This window comes from Cololabis saira, chromosome 11, assembly GCF_033807715.1.
Source record: "Cololabis saira isolate AMF1-May2022 chromosome 11, fColSai1.1, whole genome shotgun sequence".
In the NCBI taxonomy this organism is placed as follows: domain Eukaryota; kingdom Metazoa; phylum Chordata; class Actinopteri; order Beloniformes; family Belonidae; genus Cololabis; species Cololabis saira.
In genome coordinates this window covers 38,116,582-38,138,044 of record NC_084597.1, presented here as the reverse complement: position 1 = coordinate 38,138,044, position 21,463 = coordinate 38,116,582, and the positions used below count along the sequence as shown (strand labels likewise).

The 21,463-nt window shown below is 39.2% G+C and overlaps 1 protein-coding gene across 2 annotated transcripts in view; it reads left to right on the top strand.

Moving 5' to 3' along the window:
* Nucleotides 1-3,903: 3,903 nt before the first annotated feature.
* Nucleotides 3,904-21,463, top strand: part of tsc1b (TSC complex subunit 1b) — a 51,841-nt gene continuing 34,281 nt past the window's right edge. The window contains exons 1-8 of one of the 2 annotated variants that reach the window (XM_061734452.1): nucleotides 3,904-4,172; nucleotides 15,953-16,168; nucleotides 16,333-16,436; nucleotides 16,971-17,123; nucleotides 18,839-18,983; nucleotides 20,358-20,512; nucleotides 20,605-20,678; nucleotides 20,792-20,970. In XM_061734452.1, coding sequence (XP_061590436.1) covers nucleotides 16,060-16,168; nucleotides 16,333-16,436; nucleotides 16,971-17,123; nucleotides 18,839-18,983; nucleotides 20,358-20,512; nucleotides 20,605-20,678; nucleotides 20,792-20,970 — 919 coding nt within the window. In that variant the 5' untranslated portion in view covers nucleotides 3,904-4,172; nucleotides 15,953-16,059. Of the gene's footprint in view, nucleotides 4,173-15,952; nucleotides 16,169-16,332; nucleotides 16,437-16,970; nucleotides 17,124-18,838; nucleotides 18,984-20,357; nucleotides 20,513-20,604; nucleotides 20,679-20,791; nucleotides 20,971-21,463 lie in introns of those variants that run through there. The other variant, XM_061734453.1, reaches the window with a different exon arrangement.

Genomic DNA, 21,463 nt, shown 5'->3' with positions numbered 1-21,463 from the left:
TTAACTGCACTGTTAATGCAGCCGTTTCAAATCTTCATACAAGAGTTTATTGGTTTATGGAGACTTTGGTTCTTAAAAGGTGCATTTCCACATTGGGACTGTTGTAAATACCTTTTCCATCATGGGCGGTTTAAATTGCAACCAATCCAATCCAACTCTGGATCTATTTTCTGAAAATTCTGAAATTCAAGGACTTAGTTGATTATATTACAATACAAACCATGTACAAAGCCAGAAACAAACTTCTACCTCCACATGTCCAGAATCTGTTTAAAATGAGGGACACCAGATACAACATGAGAGGAACTTTATTATTTGAAAAACCGAAAACCCGAACCAATGTAAAAAATCACTGTGTATCTGTCAAAGGGGTGAACATCTGGAACAACTGTCCTGTAAATATCAAATCATGTTGTACACTATTCAGCCTTAAAAGACTTTATAAAAATTACATAATTTCTCGTTATGGTATGGGAAATTAAGTTTGCCAACTTCTGCACTGTTATATTTTGCGTTTTGAGCAATGCACTACTTTTTATTTTTGCTATGATGGGAAATTTAAGTTTATTTTGGGGGTTTTTGAGCTATGCGCTTTTTTGATTTTTTGCTATGATGGGAAATTTAAGTTTATTTTGGGTTTTCAGCCATGTGCTAATTACTTTTGGTATGATGGGATAATTTAAGTTATTTTGGGGTTTTGAGCACCTGTGCCTTTCTTTATTTTGCTATCTTAGAATATTTGAGTTTACTGATAATTCATTTCAAAGTCTTGAGCTTTGCTCTTTTGTATTTGCTGTAACCAATGTAAGGTACCAGTAAAAGGGGTAGCCTTGCTTCTACCTGCACCCTTTCGGTTACAAAAATGTACCGAAATAAATAAACATTCATTCATTCAAAATAAATAAACATTCATTCATTCATTCATTCATTCATTCATTCATTCATTCATTCATTCATTCATTCATTCATTCATTCATTCATTCATTCATTCATTATTTTAAGCCTATTAATGTTTAAACTTGGGACTTGATTTTAATACCACATTACACTTCATCATCAACCAGTCTGTGATGTTTCAGGGAACATTAAACATGGTGCATTCTTTAACTTTAACAACACTGGGTTGTTAGTTTCACTGTTGAGCTTAATTAATTACACAACCTGCAGTGAAGATGGCTGAACTAAAAGCTCAGCGCGGCTTAAATGGTGCGGGCGCCTCATATTTAAGTCAAAAGAAGTTTCAGAAGTGTTACAGCTCCAAATTTGTTAAACAGCTTTATCTACTGACTTGAACGTGGAAAAAAAATAGAAAGGAAAAGTCACGGTTTTCGTAACGCATACATATGTGCATGCAATCGTGTTTCGGGTATGGCATCGCAAACAAACACATGGCCTTCAGTTCACCTCCGGAAAACTGAGTCCCTCAAATCTATGCTTGCATTTGACTGAAGACAAAGACATTTCCAGCTGGGCTTGCTGACTAAGGCATTATTAAACAAAGATTTGGTGCAAAAAGGATACAGTTGCTGGTAGTTTGTGCTACGTCTAATACACACGTAAAAAATGAACTCCGGTTGTAAATCTGGTTCAGGTGTTTGTGGCTCTAAAACTCTTTACAAAAACTACAATATTACTATGATATAAACCTTCTGTGTTTTATTGTATTGTATTGTAATGGGTCTTAAATGTCCAAGGGGAGAGCAGACAGACCAACTTTCTTAAACTTTCCACCCAGGAACCACCAATTCAGCACCATTTTTGATCACATCATTTTCTCTCCCCCTAAATCCAAACCCTCTCACTTATACTGTATGCACAAGTCACTGTTGACAATTAAAGTCAGACTAAACCATTCTGTACAAAACAGGTCACATTACACAAACATTTTGACCAAACTGGTCACATATATACTCTCAAATTAATTTACAGGTTAATAGGCTTGTTAGCTACCTAAAGAATAGATAGATAATATTCTTAAAATGTCTCAAAAGAAAAATCTAACTGACAAACAAAAATAAATACTAAAAAAGAAAATCCCTCTGCTTGGCTTCATCCAATAATTCAGTCAATGACATCACCGATTTTATAAAAGACAGAAAACGGTGAGCCGGGCCCTCCCAAAACCTCATACCTGAATAGTAAGTCAGAGAAAGGAAACAAACAAAGGGCAAGTATAGTCAATACAATATCCAACCTGTAACTAAATAAACATATTTTACTAATATTAGTACTACTGTCATTTAGCAAAGACTTTTATCCAACGCGACTTACATCTGAGGGAACAACACAAGCAAGAAATCCCATAGGAGGATAAGTGCTGGTCAGACTGCTGAGTCCAGTTGGACACAGGTGCTGCCATGCCAGTGCTAGAATATTTTTTTTGGTTGTTTGTTGTTGTTTTTTGTTCCCTCCCCTCCCAACACAACAGTCCCTTTATACAAGAAAGCTACATCTAAAAAGACACAATCATGCGATCATCTTGTCATAAGTGCATGCAGCTTACGCAGGGCTGAGTCATGCAAAGAGCTGGAAAAATCTTCTAACTAATTCTGATGAACAGAGAAGTTTACTACATGCAGAAGTGCACCAGGTGTCTTTCACTGGCTGAGCGGAGCTGTCGAGAGGGAGTGTAGCTGGATGAAGGAGTGAAGGTAGAGGAAATGTAGCTCTGGATGAAGGAGTGAAGGCAGAGGGAGTGTAGCTCTGGATGAAGCAGTGAAGGTAGAGGGAGTGTAGCTCTGGATGAAGCAGTGAAGGTAGAGGGAGTGTAGCTCTGGATGAAGCAGTGAAGGTAGAGGGAGTGTAGCTCTGGATGAAGCAGTGAAGGTAGAGGGAGTGTAGCTCTGGATGAAGGAGTGAAGGTAGAGGGAGTGTAGCTCTGGATGAAGGAGTGAAGGTAGAGGGAGTGTAGCTCTGGATGAAGCAGTGAAGGTAGGCAGGAGCTGTTTGGGTAATTGTTTGGTAGCCAGAAGCAGAGCTTTGAACTTGATGCTGCAACTGGAAGCCAGTGCAGGGGGATTAGCAGCGGAGTGACATGAGCTCCTTTGGGTTGGTTGAAGACCAGACGTGCTGCTGCATTCTGGATCATCTGCAGAGGTTTAACTGAGCAGCAGGAAGGCCGACCAACAAGGAATTACAGTAGTCAATGCGTGACATGACCACAGCCTGAACCAAGAGCTGTGTTGTATGTTCTGTCAGGCAGGGTCTGATTTTCTATCCTCCATATGTAAACCCTATTCAAAGTCATGTTTTTATATTCTTTATTAAACAGTTTTATGTTTGGACATTGCTTTAATTCAGCCTCTATACTGTCCCATCGTTTTTCTCCACATCTAGAAACAAAAATGTTTTTTATTTGTGCATAGTTTGTAAACATGGAGAACATGAGAACATGGTTTCTATGCACAAGGCCCCCATTCTCATCAGTTTAACTACTGTCAGCTTGTTTTGGCACAGACTTTTCCATTCCTAAGAACTAAACAATGACCCTTCCCATATTTCCTGACCCTCATGACATTTCTGCTTGCTTGCAAAGAAAACTGCACAGACAAATTGACAGCCACTGTGTTCCCATGCAGGTTCTCCAAAGTCAGATTCTTTTAAATCTTTTTTTTATTATTTTATCATTTGAGTCACACAACTTGGCATAATATATGTTAAATTATATTGAAAACAAATACATAAGCAAATATATGGTACCATTTTTTCTTTTTTTTTAAACCAACGATCCAATCTATTCTTTTTTACTTGTTTTTTTTATTGTATTTTATGCAGCCTACTTGCAAATGACAACAAAAATACAAATTTCCTCCCTGCCTGATAAAAATAAAAAATTTAAATGTGCGCTTGCGCCCTCTGCATGTAGGTCACGCGAAACCGCATTACACTCGCTCCATCCCTCCACCAGCCGCGGTGAGAAACGCAAACTTAGCTCTTCAGCAGTTGTGAACGGCGCATAATCGATAGGGAAATAGTGCGTTTGTGAACGTCGTTTAACCAACTTTAAGAAGTCACCGGGATGAATGACGGGAAAAAGCTGCCGTTCACACGGGCAGGGCGCTAACTTGTGGGATTAGTTTGCATGTGGCCTGACGGCGGAGGGTGACGGCGGTGGGATGGGCGGTGAGGTGTCCAAGATGGCGGCGCCCTGTAGAGTGCATCAACTCTAACAGGTAAACAGGTCTGATTGTTTGCATGAAATGTGTCTCTCTTCCACATAATTTTAGAGTATGTTGCATGCTTTAGTAAAGGAGAACTGTTCCCGTGGTTTTCTTGCGCAGGGAGCGGTATTAAGGGCTCATCCAGCCCGGGGCGGCGGGGCTCCGCTGCCGCTAACGCTCTGCGCTGCAGCCACTTGTATCGGGAGAGCCGGTCATGTCTGTCACGCTGATTTCAAGGTTTCCTCGTTTTTCAGTCGGCTTGTTTTTCCAGTTGCCAACGCTGTGTTTGGGTTTCCCCGCAGAAAAGGGGTTTAGAACCGGTTGTAAGTTATGAAAGTAAAGCCACCCCTGCCCATTGTTCTCCGAGTTGTTTACGACAGACACAGCAGTGGTCACCGGTCCTGCAGCAGCTGCTGCTGCTCGGTCTGCTCCCACTCTGCACAGTCCATAACATTCACTATTATTCTGACCCAGCCCAGTCATGTTTGCTACGTGATACCTCATCAGCCCTGGCAGCTTCTCTTTGTCATATTGATCGTCCATATCAAGTTTGTGTCACGTTTCTATTCTCTGCAGTTTATTTGAACAAAGACACTTCATCACAGAGCTCATCTTAGGGCACTTTACATAGAAAGGCGATAAGCTAAATGAGATCCAGACGAGTCATTCCAGTTGATTGATTGATTTGATTGAAGAATTTATTAGAAGAATTGCATAGGATCAGGTACAGTTTCATGACAGTACAGATTCGCTGATACAAATTTAACTAAAAGGCATTATTCCAAGAAAGCATTACACTTGTTTACATTGGAGACCTTGTTTTAACTCTTATAACATTGAATGACATACAGGTAAGAAGCAGTACTTTGTAGGGAAGATTGTAAAAAAAGAAAAGGGGGGAATTATTGTTATTTTGCACCGAGAGAGACTAAAAAGGTGATGAGACAAATAGAATAAGCTAGGTAATACAAAACAAAAGCAGAAAACAAAACAAGAAACAATAATCAGAAGGAACAGCGGGATGTGCAGTAGAGACTTTGATTATTCCCAGGTACGAGTAACAGCCTCCTGTAGTGGCTTTTTAGGGCAGATTTGAAGGAGATTAGGGATTTGCTCTCTTTTATGGCTGTCGGTAAGGAATTCCACATGTTGGTAGTATAGTTATAAACACAATAGTATAGTTCATTGTGTTTATATACTACATACAAATAAAGCAGCCTCACTAAGAAAACCACTAGACTGAATTGAATGTTCCCCGTAGTTTAATCTGCTGCCTTCAGTACACATGGAAATGATACTCCTTCATCCAGCAAAACCAGGCTTGGTTATTTTCCTCAGCCAGTTTTCAGTCTCTTAGCTCTCTCATCACCATGGAGACAAAAAATAACAATTATAAGGCCTCAGTTTGACCTCTACCACCTCTGTGTCACACATGTGTCACATTGCTTAATCTGTGAAAATAATTTAGTCGTCTTCACTCTAGTGAAAGTGAAGACGTCCTAAATTCCAAAGCCAAAATGACAATAATGGTTTAATGAATGCCCTCCTGTCTCCTCAAAGATGCTTTGGATTATTGAAGTTTTTGAAGCTCATGTTGTTTTAAAGTCCCTTTTTTTCTGGTCTCATTTTTGTTGACATTACATGAGTTTTGTGGGAAAAAAGTCAGCAGATTCTTGAGGATATCTGTAAAGATGCTGAAGCAGCCACAAATATCTGGTCCATGCTGTTCGCATCTGGACTTAACTCAATATGACCTAATGAACGTCTTACCAACACGTTCAAGAAACATTAATGATTAAATAAATAAACAAAAGCCAAATGCCAGTAATTCCCTTGAAAGGAAGTGGTTTAACCCATTAAATGTTTTTTATTAGATTATGCACCGATCGATCGGCAACCAAAATTGTTCAAAGCAGGCAGATCCGATGACGTTTACAACAACAAACCGCCGTATTTCCCCTTCTCAGACCCAGGTCTCCTAAGGGGGCGTGGCAGTCTCTACAAAACATCAACACTGAAAATGGCGTCGCCGGTATGGAAGTTTTACAATGTACAGTTTGCAAGGTGTGTGCCAAGGAGGAATGTTATACAATAATTTTAACACAACAAACCTGATAAGACATTTGAAAGTTTCTCACATCAAGGACTATGTTGATTTTTCAAAGTTGGCTGCTGCTAAGGCAGAGAAAGAAAAGGGGTGTGCGGCAACGCTAACTCAGCTAAACTGAGATTGAACTGAAACTCAGAGACCTAGAAACGACAGCAGCAACAACAGCAAGAAAAAATAAAGAAAACATCATAAGGTAATGAATTCATATGCTTTGATCATCAGCCGATTTTTGCTTTGGAAGACATCGGGTTTAAACACGTCGTTAGCTGCTTGGATCCACGGTCCATGCTGCCGAGTCGGTAATATTTCACTGATAAATGCCCGCCGGAGCTTTACCAAACTGTATACAGTCACATCCACAAACTTATGCAGGACGACAGTCGTGTCAGTCGCTTCACGAGTGACATTTGGAGCTCTAGTGTGAAGAGTTTTGCTTCACTCACAAGAGTTTCTTCACACGCTGCGGATGCTATCGCTAAAGCTTTCGTAATTGATTTTTATTTTAAGATTTAATTCCTTTTTCCACAGGAAAACTAAGGTTGTATCAACTCTAAGAGAGTGAAATGTCCACTGTTGTCTGTGTTGGTGCACATGTTGTACATAATCATTGCCACAGGAAAGCTTAAGCTGGTAAACTACAAATACTCTTTGTAAACTGAGTCTAAGTCGTCTCTAAAAGTCTCTAGAGTGTGAAATATTGCTCATTGCCTCAGCCTGCAATAAAACAGTGGTCAATTCATGATACTTTCTCTTCTCCTAATTTTGATACCTAATAATACAATGTCAGTGTTGTGTACACGAGACAACTTGAATCATTTATGGATTTCACGCAGTGATCGGGGATCGGCCTCCAAAATCCTGATCCGTGTATCTCTAGTTTTTATATTTTCTTTCTAATTGTTAGAGAAAACGGATTAATAAATGGTTTTCCGGAATGGATTTAGGTTACCAGAAAATTCTGACGCTTTAGTGCCTTTTTTTTTTTTTTTTAAATGCAGCCTTGACTCTAAATGTGTAAACTATATTAACCTTTACACAATAAGATTATAGGTACAGCATAACTGCATTACAAGGAAAGAAATAACAGTACAAGGTGCATAAACAGAAAAAAAAACACATTGAAGCCTGTAGCCTATTAACTCATCATAGAAAAAGAAAAAATGTAGGAAAATCTGGCTACTTATAAAAACAAGTGAGCAGAAAGAGGGCAGAAAGGACTGCTTCTGAAGCCTGTGTTGGGATGTATGATGCAATGCTGAGGTCAAAACACAACTGTGGGGGGAAAAAAACAAAACATTTTCACATATGCCCCGCAGATTAGAAATTGACCTGAGTCATGTGATAATATGAATGTCTACATGGTTTGTTTAATCCCTCATGAGGCGTTTACTGAGCCAGTTTAAGTCATAACAGAACCACAAATCAACCACAATATGTGGCCATAGGCGAATATGGAAGGTTGTTTTCCAAAGATTTAATATTGAGTGTCATCGTTATGGGTGAATCAGGAGCCTTATCTACTGGTGTAGAAACACTGTTATTAAAAAATGCACTTGAGTATTTCCAGTAATGAAAACACATATTCAGAGAAATCCTCCTTCTTTGAGAGGCAGTTGTGGAAAATTCTGCTCATGTGTTTTTCTGTTTATACCTGTAGAATCACATAAGCATTGTGATCTATGTATTTATAACTTAACACAAATTTAGGTGAATGAACCTGGAATGATCAGAATTATGGTTACTGAGGCATCAGTGGAGCGACAGGAGCCTGTGACCGTGAGTGATGGTCTGTGACATTTCCAGAATATAGTGCTTTCAGATTAATGCAGTATACTAATAGCTTTTGGAGTTGTTTTTAATGTTTAGCTCTAAAAAGTAGGGGATTTATGAAAAGCCCCTAGATTTAATATAATTTGAGGTTGGGTTTGTTTGTCAAACATAAATTTGGGTTGATATTTGATTTGATAATGGAATTTATGTTAGTTGGAGGCCTGTTTAGTCCACCCAACCACAGTAACGAGCCTTTATCTGCTCACTGCGCAGTAATTAGTCTGTTAGGTCGACAAAAACAAAACTTTTATTCAAATTGCCTGAGTGGGTCATTTGTCTTCTACGGTTGTGCTGTTGAATATTCACACCGGGGCGTAGGCGGCTTGTGATAACAGCTAACATACAGCCGAAATGTAATTTCCAAGCGTGTACCCGGAAGTGTTTGGGCTGTATAAAGGTTCTTTGTGTTTTCCTGAGCATTCCCAAGCTGCCGGAGATCACACTGAGTGTAGTTCATGTTTGTGCTCCTGACCTCGGCCTGCCAGACCCTCGTGTTTGCATCCAATTTCCACACAACAACTCCCAACCCCATGAGTCAGCAATTGATTGATAACATTAAGACAATTGTGCAGCAAAGACTTCTGTGAATCAACAAATGAAATCATTTATGATGGGTTTTTTTTGTGTATGTTTATTTGCTATGAGTTAGCGTGGCTTGAGAAGGCCAATGCTTTCATGTTTCTTTCCAGAGGGTTAGGAAATTTATTCATCAACATGACTCCAGTGGAAATGCACTAGATATTGATTCATTTCATCTTCTTATTCCAGATTAAGTTGGCTTTTGTTACCAGGGAGTTTGGGTTATAATGTTTCTGCATTCTCCAGTCACATGTGAGCTACTTTAAAAAAAAAAAATGCAGGAATGAGATTTTAAGAGCTGCCGAAATCTTGCGTGGTGATTCATTAGTCCAGTTAGCAACGCTGCTGGGGGCAGACACCCTGTTGATAATGAACTGCCTACCATGATTATTTATGGCTGCTCTTCAGATGAAGAATTGCGGTGCTACCGTGGCATCCGTTACTTGAAATGACCGTCTACCTTGAATGCAGTATGAAGAACACTAGCAGACCAATCATTTCTAAGCACAATTTTTTTGTAAGGCAGTATCACATGCTAAATCTAGGTCTAGAATGAAACAAGGAGGATTTGCATAAATTCTTTTTGTCAGGGTTGGATGAAATGCAGGTCATATGTTTGGCTCTTGTACGCATAATCTGTTTGTCTGTTTTCTGAACTTGTCTTGAGTGTTTCAGAAATGTGTTTTGAGTGTTTGCTGGTTTAGGCTTGTCGCTTTGAAATATTCCTCTACAGTAGTTTTTATTTCTAGCAGTCAAGCTTGTATGGAAAATCAGTGACACTCTGTCCAAACTTTTTCAGTTTGAAATGCTATTTATACTTGTGAATCTAGTGTTTTACATCTTATTTTGCTCACAGCATTGTGTTTTGCGTTTAGACAGCATCATAAGTGGAGAGTGCCGTTTTATTTCACTGAGGATAGATTTAATTTAAAAAAGAAATCACTGTCGACCACAAACTTTGATTTGTCACAGTCCACAGGTGTGAGTAATTAATCGTCACAAGTTCATATAGTTTCACTTCATTCATGTTATAAGGAACTACACACTATTAATTATTAACTACTTCACAGTCTGCACTGCAAAAAGATGTACTTCTCCCTGGAAAAACAATGTAAAAAATGTTGCTGTCAATGTAGCACTGATGTTAATGACATCATGAATCATATGGTTGACAAAGTTGCATTCATACGGGGCATTAGCATTAGAGAGGAACCAATTGACCGCCCAGGGACCGGAATTTGCCAAGTTTCAGCTTAACTGCCCTGACTTGTGACCAGTAAGTCACCCTCACTTTTTTACCGATTGCATTCTTGTTCATTTTGCGCATTCACCATCTAATGTACGCAGCACATCAAACATAAATGCGTTGAGTACACATGTAGCAGGAGCAACATGATAACGAGGAACTTTTTACTGATCATATGCTTAAATATTGTTGAACAGATGATCCGCAATGTCACGCCATAGGTTTTCTTAAAGGGAAAGTTCGTTTTTTTACAACCTGGACCTTATTTCTGGCATTTTTTATGGTTGTATACTCACCCAGGCAAGTTTGGTGTCATTTGGAGTCCTTCGGAAGATATTAGGGTTTTTTTTGCGAACCGCTTCTCCATATAACGGTAGTGAACGGGACACAGACGATGCAGCGTCCAAATAACACATGATTGCCGCGAAACTCGTTAATTTCTTTTATGAATCACTAGATCTGCTTCCAGGACCTGTTGTCTACATCCGGGGCTGTGTGTGTAACAAATAAATCAGTTTGTAAACAAGACCTCTGAACTCATGACGTCATCTCTGTGCGCGCACTCTGTCCTCCGTTCAGTGAGCTCTTCAGCCGTATACTCTGGCTCAAAACGGTAAGGACGTCCATCATATTCAAAGTCGTCGTCCACAACCTCAGAATTTGACAAATATTCAGACATGTTTCAAATAACTAACAGTAAACTAACAGTAGCGAACTCCAGCTGTACACAGAGCTGCGTCTGGGATGCGCGCACAGAGATGACGTCATGAGTTCAGAGGTCTTGTTTACAAACTGATTTATTTGTTACACAGACAGCCCCGGATGTAGACAACAGGTCCTGGAAGCAGATCTAGTGATTCATAAAAGAAATGAAGAGTTTCGCGGCAATCATGTGTTATTTAGACGCTGCATCGTCTGTGTCCCGCGGTGCCCCATGCGCTACCGTTATATGGAGACGCGGCTCGCAACAAAACCCTAATATCTTCGGAAGGACTCCAAATGACACCAAACTTGCCTGGGTGAGTATATGACCATTAAAAAATGCCAGAAATAAGGTCCAGGTTGTAAAAAACCGAACTTTCCCTTTGAGGGCATTTTTCGCATCTCTTCTATTTTCTCAATGTGGAGCGCCTTGTTGTAAATGGTCACAGATGCATGTGAAGCCGACTCAACCTTGTGTCAATAAATGTTAGCCGTGGCTACCAGCTCATTCAGCCCATCCATGATGAAGGAGCTGCTGGCTAACATTTACAGCGTAATATTCCATTTTGCATATAATTTTTCACTGCTGATTGCTAGTTAGTAACCTATGAGTACAAACTGCTGATTACTTTGCTAAGCTTCATAGCATGACGATGACTGATGAAGAAGTTATGATGCCTAGCTATTGACTACCAGTCAGAAGCCTTGCTCCATAATATAAATATTATTGCAGTGGTTTTTTCTTGAGTGTAACTCTCCTAGTTCTTTCTCTGTACTATGGACCTCTTCTTAAGATGTGTCTTTAATAAAGTATGAATTGAATTGAATTGAAATTGTAACTCTCCGTATCTCATCCTGCAAGAGTTCTCGTCAAAATGACGATAAAGAAAATCTCAACTTTGAAGAAGATGGACAAAAACCTCTTCAGTCTGTGACAAATTATTGTGATTGCCACTACCACTGTTAAGAACAGTCAGATGATGAAGGCAGTGGATGATCATTCAAATTATTCATAGGCAAAGCCCTTATGTACCGGTAATGCAGTATTGCATGATGATTAAGTAGTGTTATAGTGTGAATACATTGTATTAATAAGACCAAGAACAGCTGGAAACTAGATTCTGATGACTTTGGATCGACCGGTTACGTCATCAAATGAAAAACCGCATTGTGAAAGCGTATAAAGACTTTTGAGATATTCAAGTTTTTTGAATTAGAGCCATTTCCATTACAAGTTTTCTTTGCGATATTTAGGTTTTGATAAATATTTAGGGGTAATGGATGTGCGACTTCAGTTATCATACAGACCTGGCACCTGTTCAGATGGGTTCATACAACTCATTTCAAAATTGTTTAACTGTATGACACCACTGTATGATGCCAAGAAGTCATCTCAGGGCACTGGACAGAGAAAGCCACCAAGTTCAATTCAAGTTCCATTCATTTATAATCAATTTTATTCAATTTGAATTGAAAAACGTAAAAGCCCTTTATAATTATATTATTAAAAATGTATTTATTGTAGTAAACAATAACAGATGTGAACTGGCACCTGGTTTTACAGGATCTACCAAGGTTTGAGCAAGTTCATGATAGTGTAAAGAAGAATAAATAAATACACTCCTGCCCAGATATACTTGCTGTTCAGAACACGTAAGCATCATGGCCGTCCAGGGCTGTACGCTTACTTTTTTGAATGGTAGCACTGGTGCTAGCAAGTTAAAAATTTTAGTAGCACAAATAAAAATTTACTAGCACACCCGGATGGACAGTTAGTAGGGGTGTAACGATACACTAATCTCACGATACGGTACGATACACGATATTGAGGTCACGATAACGATACGATATTATATCATTATTTTTTTAACAACCTTGAATGAGGAACATATGACTGGAAAAAATTGTCTTTTATTTGAAAGACACAAAATACAAAACAATACTGTGCGTTTGCCCTATTGTTACAGTTTGTAATGCTTTATAACTGTTTAAGTTTTAAAGAGAAAGCCAGGCCAACCTTTTTACACAAACTGAACTAAAAGTAAAGGTCAGGTTTGCATTATGCATCTTCAGTTTCATACAATGAAAATATTTTGCCACAAACTGAATAATTTCTCTCATGTATGATTTGACTTTTTTCTTTTCCAGAAATTTAACCACTAAAATTAAATAAATAAATAAAAGTAAATAAATACATACAATTTTACATCATAAAAAAGATTGATTCATGCTCACCTTATAAGTGTAAGAGGAGATTTATTTTGGTTATTTTGGTGATTCAGGGTTCATTATTTTATAAATATATTCTTTATATTCTGATGTAAATCAGGGACTATAATTACACTAGTCAGTTTATCTGTAGTTGTTAATATGTTTTAGATTGGGCGGAGTGATACAGCACTAGCTCCTGTGTTGATGTTCTAAAATCCTACACTGTTGAGCGGACAGTAAAGTACTCTCAAACTCAGCAGAAGTTGTCCTCTGTTTATCCTACTCACGACCCGAAAAAGGTTTAATTTAATAAGGTAAGGCTTAACTCTACACCAGACTTAAAAGTTCAGAGCTCAAAACCCTGCTAGAGTCCCGTGATCGGGACCGCAAAAAGGTACTACTTTCTTCTGAGCGGAGTAAGATTTTGGTCCGCGTTTCGAGGCGCAGTCGGCGCGCGCGGTCGGATCATGGATGTATTAATAGTATTAATAGCCTTTCCACACGGCGCCCCGGCCGTATGGTCGCGAAAATACGGTATTTATATATGAAATGTCAGAATAGGTAATTTTTTTGACGATACCCCAGGGTGCCGCGACACCCCGGTTGAGAAAGGCTGATGTAGGTCAAGAGACATTCATAATGATTTTCACACTTTTTTTAACATGACCCCAGCGCAACTCACTCGCACAAATGCGAGTGGATACATATTTCTCTTCGCACCGGATGATTTTTATTTGCAAATGCGATGAAAACTGTCGCACTGTACAGCCCTGCCGTCACGCGTATCCTGCGTTCATTTGACGCGTTGACGTGCACTTTCTAAAAAAGACACTGAACGCGTACGCGACCTGCAGTTCTCTCTCTGCCAGCGAGTGGCGCTGGTCCCGGTCAGATACCAGCTGGCCACAAGTGACGACGCGGAGGTTGCTGGCGCCGTTTCCTTTGCCGAGATCGCATCTGCTACTGCTACTACCGCTGCTACTAAATATTTAATCACTTTTCTGACTGTTGCTCTGCTTACTGCCCCCTATCGGTCACCGCCGGTACGACGCGCTCTCCTCGCTTACTACGCGAGTGACATTGCAGTTGGTGGTGCACGCGAACGCAAGCTCAAACAGCAAGTATATCTGGGCTCTTAGACCTCAGCAAAGACGTTTTGATTCTCATCTGGTGGTGAGAAGTCTTTTTTTTTTAAATAATTTCAGACACAATTAAGTATGATTCCCACAACGTGCATTACGACCTTAGAATCGCATGTCTGTGAAGCATGGTGGTGGTATTTTCATGGGTGTAGCTGGTTCAGCTGGTTCAATGTCAGGAACTTGGTCTGTAATGCAGATTAGAAGCAAGGTGACACATCAAAAAAAAGAAACGTTTCTTTTTCCAAACAGTTAAATGATCATTTACCCTCACCGTACATATGTAATTTATTTTTCTTCATATTTGATCAAAATGCGTCTGGACCTAACTGAACATACATGCAGTGATAATGTGTGACTTTGCACTGAACAACTTTCCTCAGAGGAACTTCTCTCTCTCTCTCTCTCTCTCTCTCTCTCTCTCTCTCTCTCTCTCTCTCTCTCTCTCTCTCTCTCTCTCTCTCTCTCTCTCTCTCTAGTTTTATAACGTCAAAGAGGCATCTTATTAGATAAATGCTGTTATGCGCCAGGCAAGGCCAAGTGGGGGCACGTACCAGAACAAATGATAAATGAATTCATTCAAAGTCATGACTTTCATCAACTGTGAAAGTTGTCTGAGGAAATCCACGAGCTCTTCAGTAATGAGAGATGCGGTTGGTCTTCCAAGCTGATGCGTAGGACTGACCAGTGGTCATTGGAAAAATGTAAAAATGTAGCAGGGGACTGTGATATATGAAATAATTAAAGACCCTCGAAAACAGCCGAGCATGATAATCTTCCAGATGTTTTAATGATAAATGGAGAAGTTAATCTGGTACTGCTCACCACCGGTAAACATGGTGGCATGAAGTTGCTGCTATTCACTCTCCTCTTTAACTTTTTTCATTCTCCACCAACACCTGAGGGAAATATGAGGCTCTTAGGCTGTTGAATGATCCGCTTTGTTCACCGGCCTGTTACTGGCTGCTGTGGGACGCTGGTGGGTAGTGTACTGTGTGTTTTTGACACAAAGAGGGGGAGGGGGGGGGGGGGGGGGGGGGGGGGTTCCAGTTATGCAGTATCTCCCCGTAGGGCTGGGCGATATATCGAGATTTTAATATATATCAATATATTTTCAAACGCGATATGGTACGAGACAATATCGTTTATATCGATTATTAAAAAAAAACAACTTTTTTTTTATTATTATTTTGATATAGCTTATTTTGTGACAAATTGACTTGAATGTTTTATTTGAGATTTGCACGAATGTTTTGTTATTTGCACAACTGTCAACCTCAGTGGAAAAGTCTGCCTGTTACTGTCTACATTGTATTAATTGCACAGTGTATTTTAATTTAATTGTTATGCAGGAAAGGGATATTTGTTTCATTTTATTCAAGAAGCATTTTTATTCTATATATGCAGGCAGTTTATTTTTATTTAATTTGTTTTATACATTGATATTGTGCAGACCTCTGTTAATAAAGGTACCTGTGTGACATTTGGCACGAGGCTTTGTATTAAAACTGACAGTTTTTTTAAGGGGTTTGCCTCAGAAAAAAATGAAGCTAACAGAGATGCTATGCTATAATGCTTTGGGGGAAACCCCAATTATGGCACAGAAAAAATATCGATATATATCGAGTATCGCCATTCAGCTAGAAAATATCGAGATATGACTTTTGGTCCATATCGCCCAGCCCTATCTCCCCGCAGCAAAACCTGGGGTTCATCTTATCTATAATGATCATAAATTACATAGGATTATTGAGAAAACCTTCTGTGTTATTACCCATGACCTAACACTCTTGGTGGTTTATTTATTCCTAAGGGTCATTTTTGAAATATTGAAGTAGATCATAACACTGACCAATCAAAGGAGAGGCCGTTAGTGCAAACCCTGCTTCCCACAGCTGAGTTGTTATTGTCACAGCGCACTAATCTTATATCAGGGCTCAAACTAATTCTGGGTATTGTTTGTGTGCATCGGCAGAGGGGCCTGGAGACTGTATTGGCAGGTGGGCCCCAGGAGTCCTCCAGGCAAACAGGGACGGACACTGTGAGAGACACGTGGCCTCCACCTCCAGCACTGCCGCCATCATGGCCAGGGAGCAGCCCAATGTGGGGGACCTCCTCCCACTCCTGGAGACCTCTGACCTCCAGCAGCTTGAAGAGATCCGAGGCCTTATCAACGAGCAGCTCAGCACTGGTAGGCCCATCTGGCTTGTTTGATACTACTGCTGGTTACTGTTTGGAGCGTGTGTGTCTCAAGATTGGACAAGATGTTGTTATGAATATCCCTTTTTTTTTTAAAGACACAAATAGTATCCCAAAAAAAAAACACATTCAAAATGTCCTTTGTTTTTCTTCAAGAGCGAGGTTCCATGCTACTGAATGGGCTGGTGGATTTTTTTTTGGAAACCAACTCTCCCCAGGCCTTGCATATCCTCTCCTCTGTCAGAGAGCCACATGATAAGGTGAGAACCAATCATGTTGTTAAAAAAAAGTGATGCAACAGTAGTCAAAATGCCCCATAGAGAAGATAGAAATACAGGGTATAAATAATCTGTAAACCATTACTATTTATTGTACTTAATGCTTAAGCTAATACTCAAGCTTTGAACGGGATTTTATATCCTTGCAAAGATTACAAAAAAAAAATTATTATTAATATTTATGTTTAATTTATGATAGAGGTAACAAAGGGGCAGGGTTAAATAAGTTTTACTTCTACCTGCTCCTTTTCGGACACTGTTTTTTTTTCCCCTGTTTGTATTACGTTTTTGTTGTTGTTGCTTTTTTTTTCTGTATGTTTTGAATTTGTTTTAAAATCTTATATTTTTTTCCTTATGTGTTCGAAATAAACAATTCAATCAAAAAAAAAAAAAAAAAATATATAAACTAGAATGTCTTCCTTGCACTTTTATTTTACCGCGAAGAAAATTCAGTTGCGTTTTCTCAGCTCTGATTGTGTGGGATTCAGAACTAACCATGGCATCCCTCCCCCACAGCACCTTCTAGACAAGATGAACGACTGTATGACCAAACAGGCGTGCCGCCTGCCCACCCTCATGCTGCTTGGTCACGTAGTCCGCAAGCAGCCGTCCTGGATCCACAAGATCGCTCGATATCCTCTGCTGCTGTCGCTGCTGAAATGCTTGAAGGTAATCATCCGGATATTTCCTGGTGAACAAAGAAGCTGCTGGTGCTGTTAAATAGTTTTTTCGTCATTGTTCTTTAAGTTGGCAGTCAAGCTCTTTTCTTATTTTTTTCAATTTAGTAGAAGAATGCACAGAAAGCGTGCTGTTGTTGGAGTGAGCAACATTACAAGGCAGCCAGTGCTTCTCTGTATACTTAGACTGGGCTGAACTTGATTAGCAATCATCTTATGAGTCACTGGGGGATCAATAAAGCTCAGTGTACCTTCATGGCTTGGTTCTCTGATTTCTGTCGTCTTTCTGTCCCTGTTGCTAACTCATCGACTGGCCATTGTGTCTAAATCATACTGTAATTCCTTCATTGTATATTTTTCTAAATTAATCTTGGGCTTATCAGTTGCTCCAATTCTCTGTGTTTTGTTTACCTATTCCGAAATGATGTTAAAGCCACTCTATGTAGCAAGCCACTTCTGACCACATGGGATCAGAGTACATGTTTCAAGTACAAGTGTGTACTCTAGTGGGACAGATTGCTATTACAAGAGATGCCATCTGTCATCTGCCACTTAACTAAGTATTGTTTGCGGCTATTTTGTCAAAACAGGTCTAAATGCCCCCATCTGGTCAGAATTGGTGTTGGCTTTAAGAGCTATTGTAGATTTGGCAGAGTTGAGATTTTTCAGGTGTAGTAATGAATGCTAACGTTAAGCTTATACTACACTAACAGTTGTACATTCAGGTCTAATTATGGTACTTTTAGTATAATTTCAACCAGTCACCATAAACGTGTCACAGATGGATTCCTGTGGTTAGGATTTGGAGAAGATGGGAAGAGAAGACCTCAGAAGTTTATCTCCAAAACTTCTAAGAGTTATGAAGTGGTGGTATATGTAGTTGCAATCCTCAAATATATGTCGATCAAATCCTTTTTTAATTACCGGTAGGTGGATTTGTATTTAAGCCATGCTAACAGCTAGACGATGTGTATACAGCGCTGGTTCAAAGTGAAATATATCTACTGCTATTTATTGATTTGTTTAAAATTTTGTTCTGTGGTAAAAATTTTCATCGTTATGAATTATCATAATTGTAATAAATTGAATGATCTTGACTTTTCGTCTGGTATCATCTTCAGGGCAGGTTTATTGAGATGTTAACATCCTCACATAACTGCCTGACTGCTGACTACTACACACAGAGAAAATGGAGAACAGATGTTGATATCTTCAGTGACTTCTTTATATTGAACTTTTTATCAAACTGTTCAGGAAACTGTTCAGGGGACCTATTATGAAAAACACATTTTTTCTTTTTCTTTCTTTTCTTTCGTAGCGGTGTATCGCATCATTCAGGCAGCCAATCAGCACAGAGCCTCATTATCATAGCCCCGCCCACTCAGAATCCCACATAGAGAATGAGGTTAGAGAATGGGAAGATAAAGACATGGCTCAGAGGCCGAATTTCTAATTTATTTAGCAAAAACAATCAAAAGCTTGTTTTTAAGACATTCGAGGCCTGTTTAAAATAGGTATTAGATGCCATAATAGGTCCCCTTTAAAGAACTGCTTCGGTTACATGATCCTCAAGATGATAAAAATACTGACATACGGTAGAAAGACATAGATCAAGCATCTGTCAGAGTCTCAGTTTTAACAGTTTAAGTGTCCTTCTAATGTCCACCTTTGTCAAAGTTAAAAACTTCAACCTTCTGATCGTTCCAGGCGGACACAGACGTGGTGGTGCTCATAACCGGAGTATTGGTGCTGATCACTCTGCTGCCCATGATCCCCCAAGCTGGGAAACAACACCTATGGGAATACTTTGATATCTTTGGCCGTCTGGCATCGTGGAACCTTAAGAATCCAGGTGGGAACTTTGTGTCATGGTTTAGAAACAAAATAGTACTGTTTAATTTTAATCCCATAATATCCTCCTTTAAATACGAGTAGGCTGCTTTCAGGCTTCATGTGTGGTTTCATAACTAGAGACAGTTTTATGTTAATAGATCATATTGATCATACATCAGAAAGCAAGCCGTCCATACGTGTTAGGGCTGGGCGATATGGACCAAAAGTAATATCTCAATATTTTCTAGCTGAATGGCGATACTCGATATATATCTATATTTTTTCTGTGCCATAATTGGGGTTTCCCCCAAAGCATTATAGCATAGCATCTCTGTTAGCTTCATTTTTTCTGAGGCAAACCCCTTAAAAAAACAGTCAGTGCCAAATGTCACACAGGTACATTTTTATTAACAGAGGTCTGCACAATATCAAAATGTATAAAATAAATGAAATAAAAATAAACTGCCTGCATATATAGAATAAAAATTCTTCTTGAATAAAATAAAACAAATATCCCTTTCCTGCATAACAATTAAATTAAAATACACTGTGCAATTAATACAATGTAGACAGTAACAGGCAGACTTTTCCACTGAGGTTGACAGTTGTGCAAATAACAAAACATTTGTGCAAATCTCAAATAAAACATTCAAGTCAATTTGTCACAAAATAAGCTATATCAAAATCATTAAAAAGAAAAAAAATATATATATATTTTTTTAATAATCGATATAAACGATATTGTCTCGTACCATATCGCGTTTGAAAATATATCGATATATATTAAAATCTCGATATATCGCCCAGCCCTAATACGTGTGTGGAAAAAAAAGAAATGTTAAAGATGTCCACTCATGATGTGTTTCCTGACATATCTCCACGTCCTTGGGAGATGGTCAGGACACTGTTGAGACGTACCAGATGGTGTTTCTCACAGAACTAGTTTGGAAAATGGTTTGCCTGCACCACTAACCATTTCTTACTTTATCGGACCCAAGTGCCCAATTCTTTAACTCCGGTTTCACTAAATTGCGAAATGGTAGTTTCAGTCTGGTGAAACCTTTTAGTAAACACGAAGGAACATTACTGTCACACAGGAAATATCCCAAAAAGTCTCTCTTAAATATTATTTAATCAAAAAACAAAAACAGGTCCATCTTATTTCACTTTCCAGACTAAAACGTTTAGCTCAGGGGGAGGTTTGTGTCTGGTAATGTTGAATAGTTGAATAGTAATTTTGAAGCCTGGCACACTTTGAACTTAGCCGTCTTAACGGTTAAGTGAATAAAAGGAATGTTTGCCCTGTAAATACCTGCTGCTTGTGTGTGTAAGAGTTTACCTTTTAAGCATAATGCTTGTGCTTTATTTTCAATGTTTTTTTCTTCATATCCAGGGCATGTTTCAGAAGTTTACCTAATCCACCTGCACGCTAGCGTCTACTCACTATTCCACAGGCTGTACGGCATGTACCCATGCAACTTTGTGTCCTATCTACGTTCCCATTACAGCATGAAGGAGAACATGGAAACCTTTGAGGAGGTAGTGAAGGTGAGCTCACGCGTCACGCGTTTGTGCTCCGTTGCTGCTCGTCTGCTTTGTTGAAAATGATTGACAATATTGATGTTGTGTCCATCCTTCAGCCAATGCTTGAACATGTCCGTATACACCCTGAACTGGTGACCGGTACCAAGGACCATGAGCTGGACCCCACTAGGTAAGTGTTGCCCTTCTCTTTCCTGGGGGACAAATTCAAAACAAATCCACATTTTATCTTTTTGTTGACGTCTACTGCCTGACTGTAGCTAACATTACTCTATTTTCTTTTAGGTGGAAGAAGTATGAAATCCATGATATCGTTATTGAATGTGCCAAAGTGTCTCTAGACCCCAAGGAGGCCTCCTGTGAGGAGGGTTACGCCGCCATGCCTGAGAATTTTTACCCCCAAGTTCACCTGCGACCCCAAGACTGCACTTCAAGCCCCTACACAGACCTTCACAGCAGCTATGGTTAGAAAACCGCAATGTACACAACACTTGAAAGGTTTTAACAGTGATTTAAAAAATAATAATAATTAAGAAAAATGTGTCTGTATTGAAGTGGTTGAATTGGCCCTTGGTTATGTGATGATTGATCTCTATCCAAAAACATGATTGCAAAAGATATTTTCTTCTCCATTTTGCGTGCATCAGCTAACATGAAAAACACCTAAAAACTGCACTGTCTGAACAGAAATCTTGAACTTAGCTATATGCCGATGAGTCTGCTTCGGAGCCTATTTTTCAAAATTCAAAATGAGTCAGATGGCTAGAGCTGCTCAGAAACAGGATAGTGTTTTTTATCGGTATGTTGTTTTTTCCTTAGCAAGAAACACACAGTACAACAGGAAAGGCTTTAATATACATGCTGTTATGACAGGAAGTTGCAGTCGGCGAAAAGATCGCTTTAAAATCAAGTTAGCTACGCTATCATGATTTAAAAGCAAAGTCAAAGGAAGTGCTT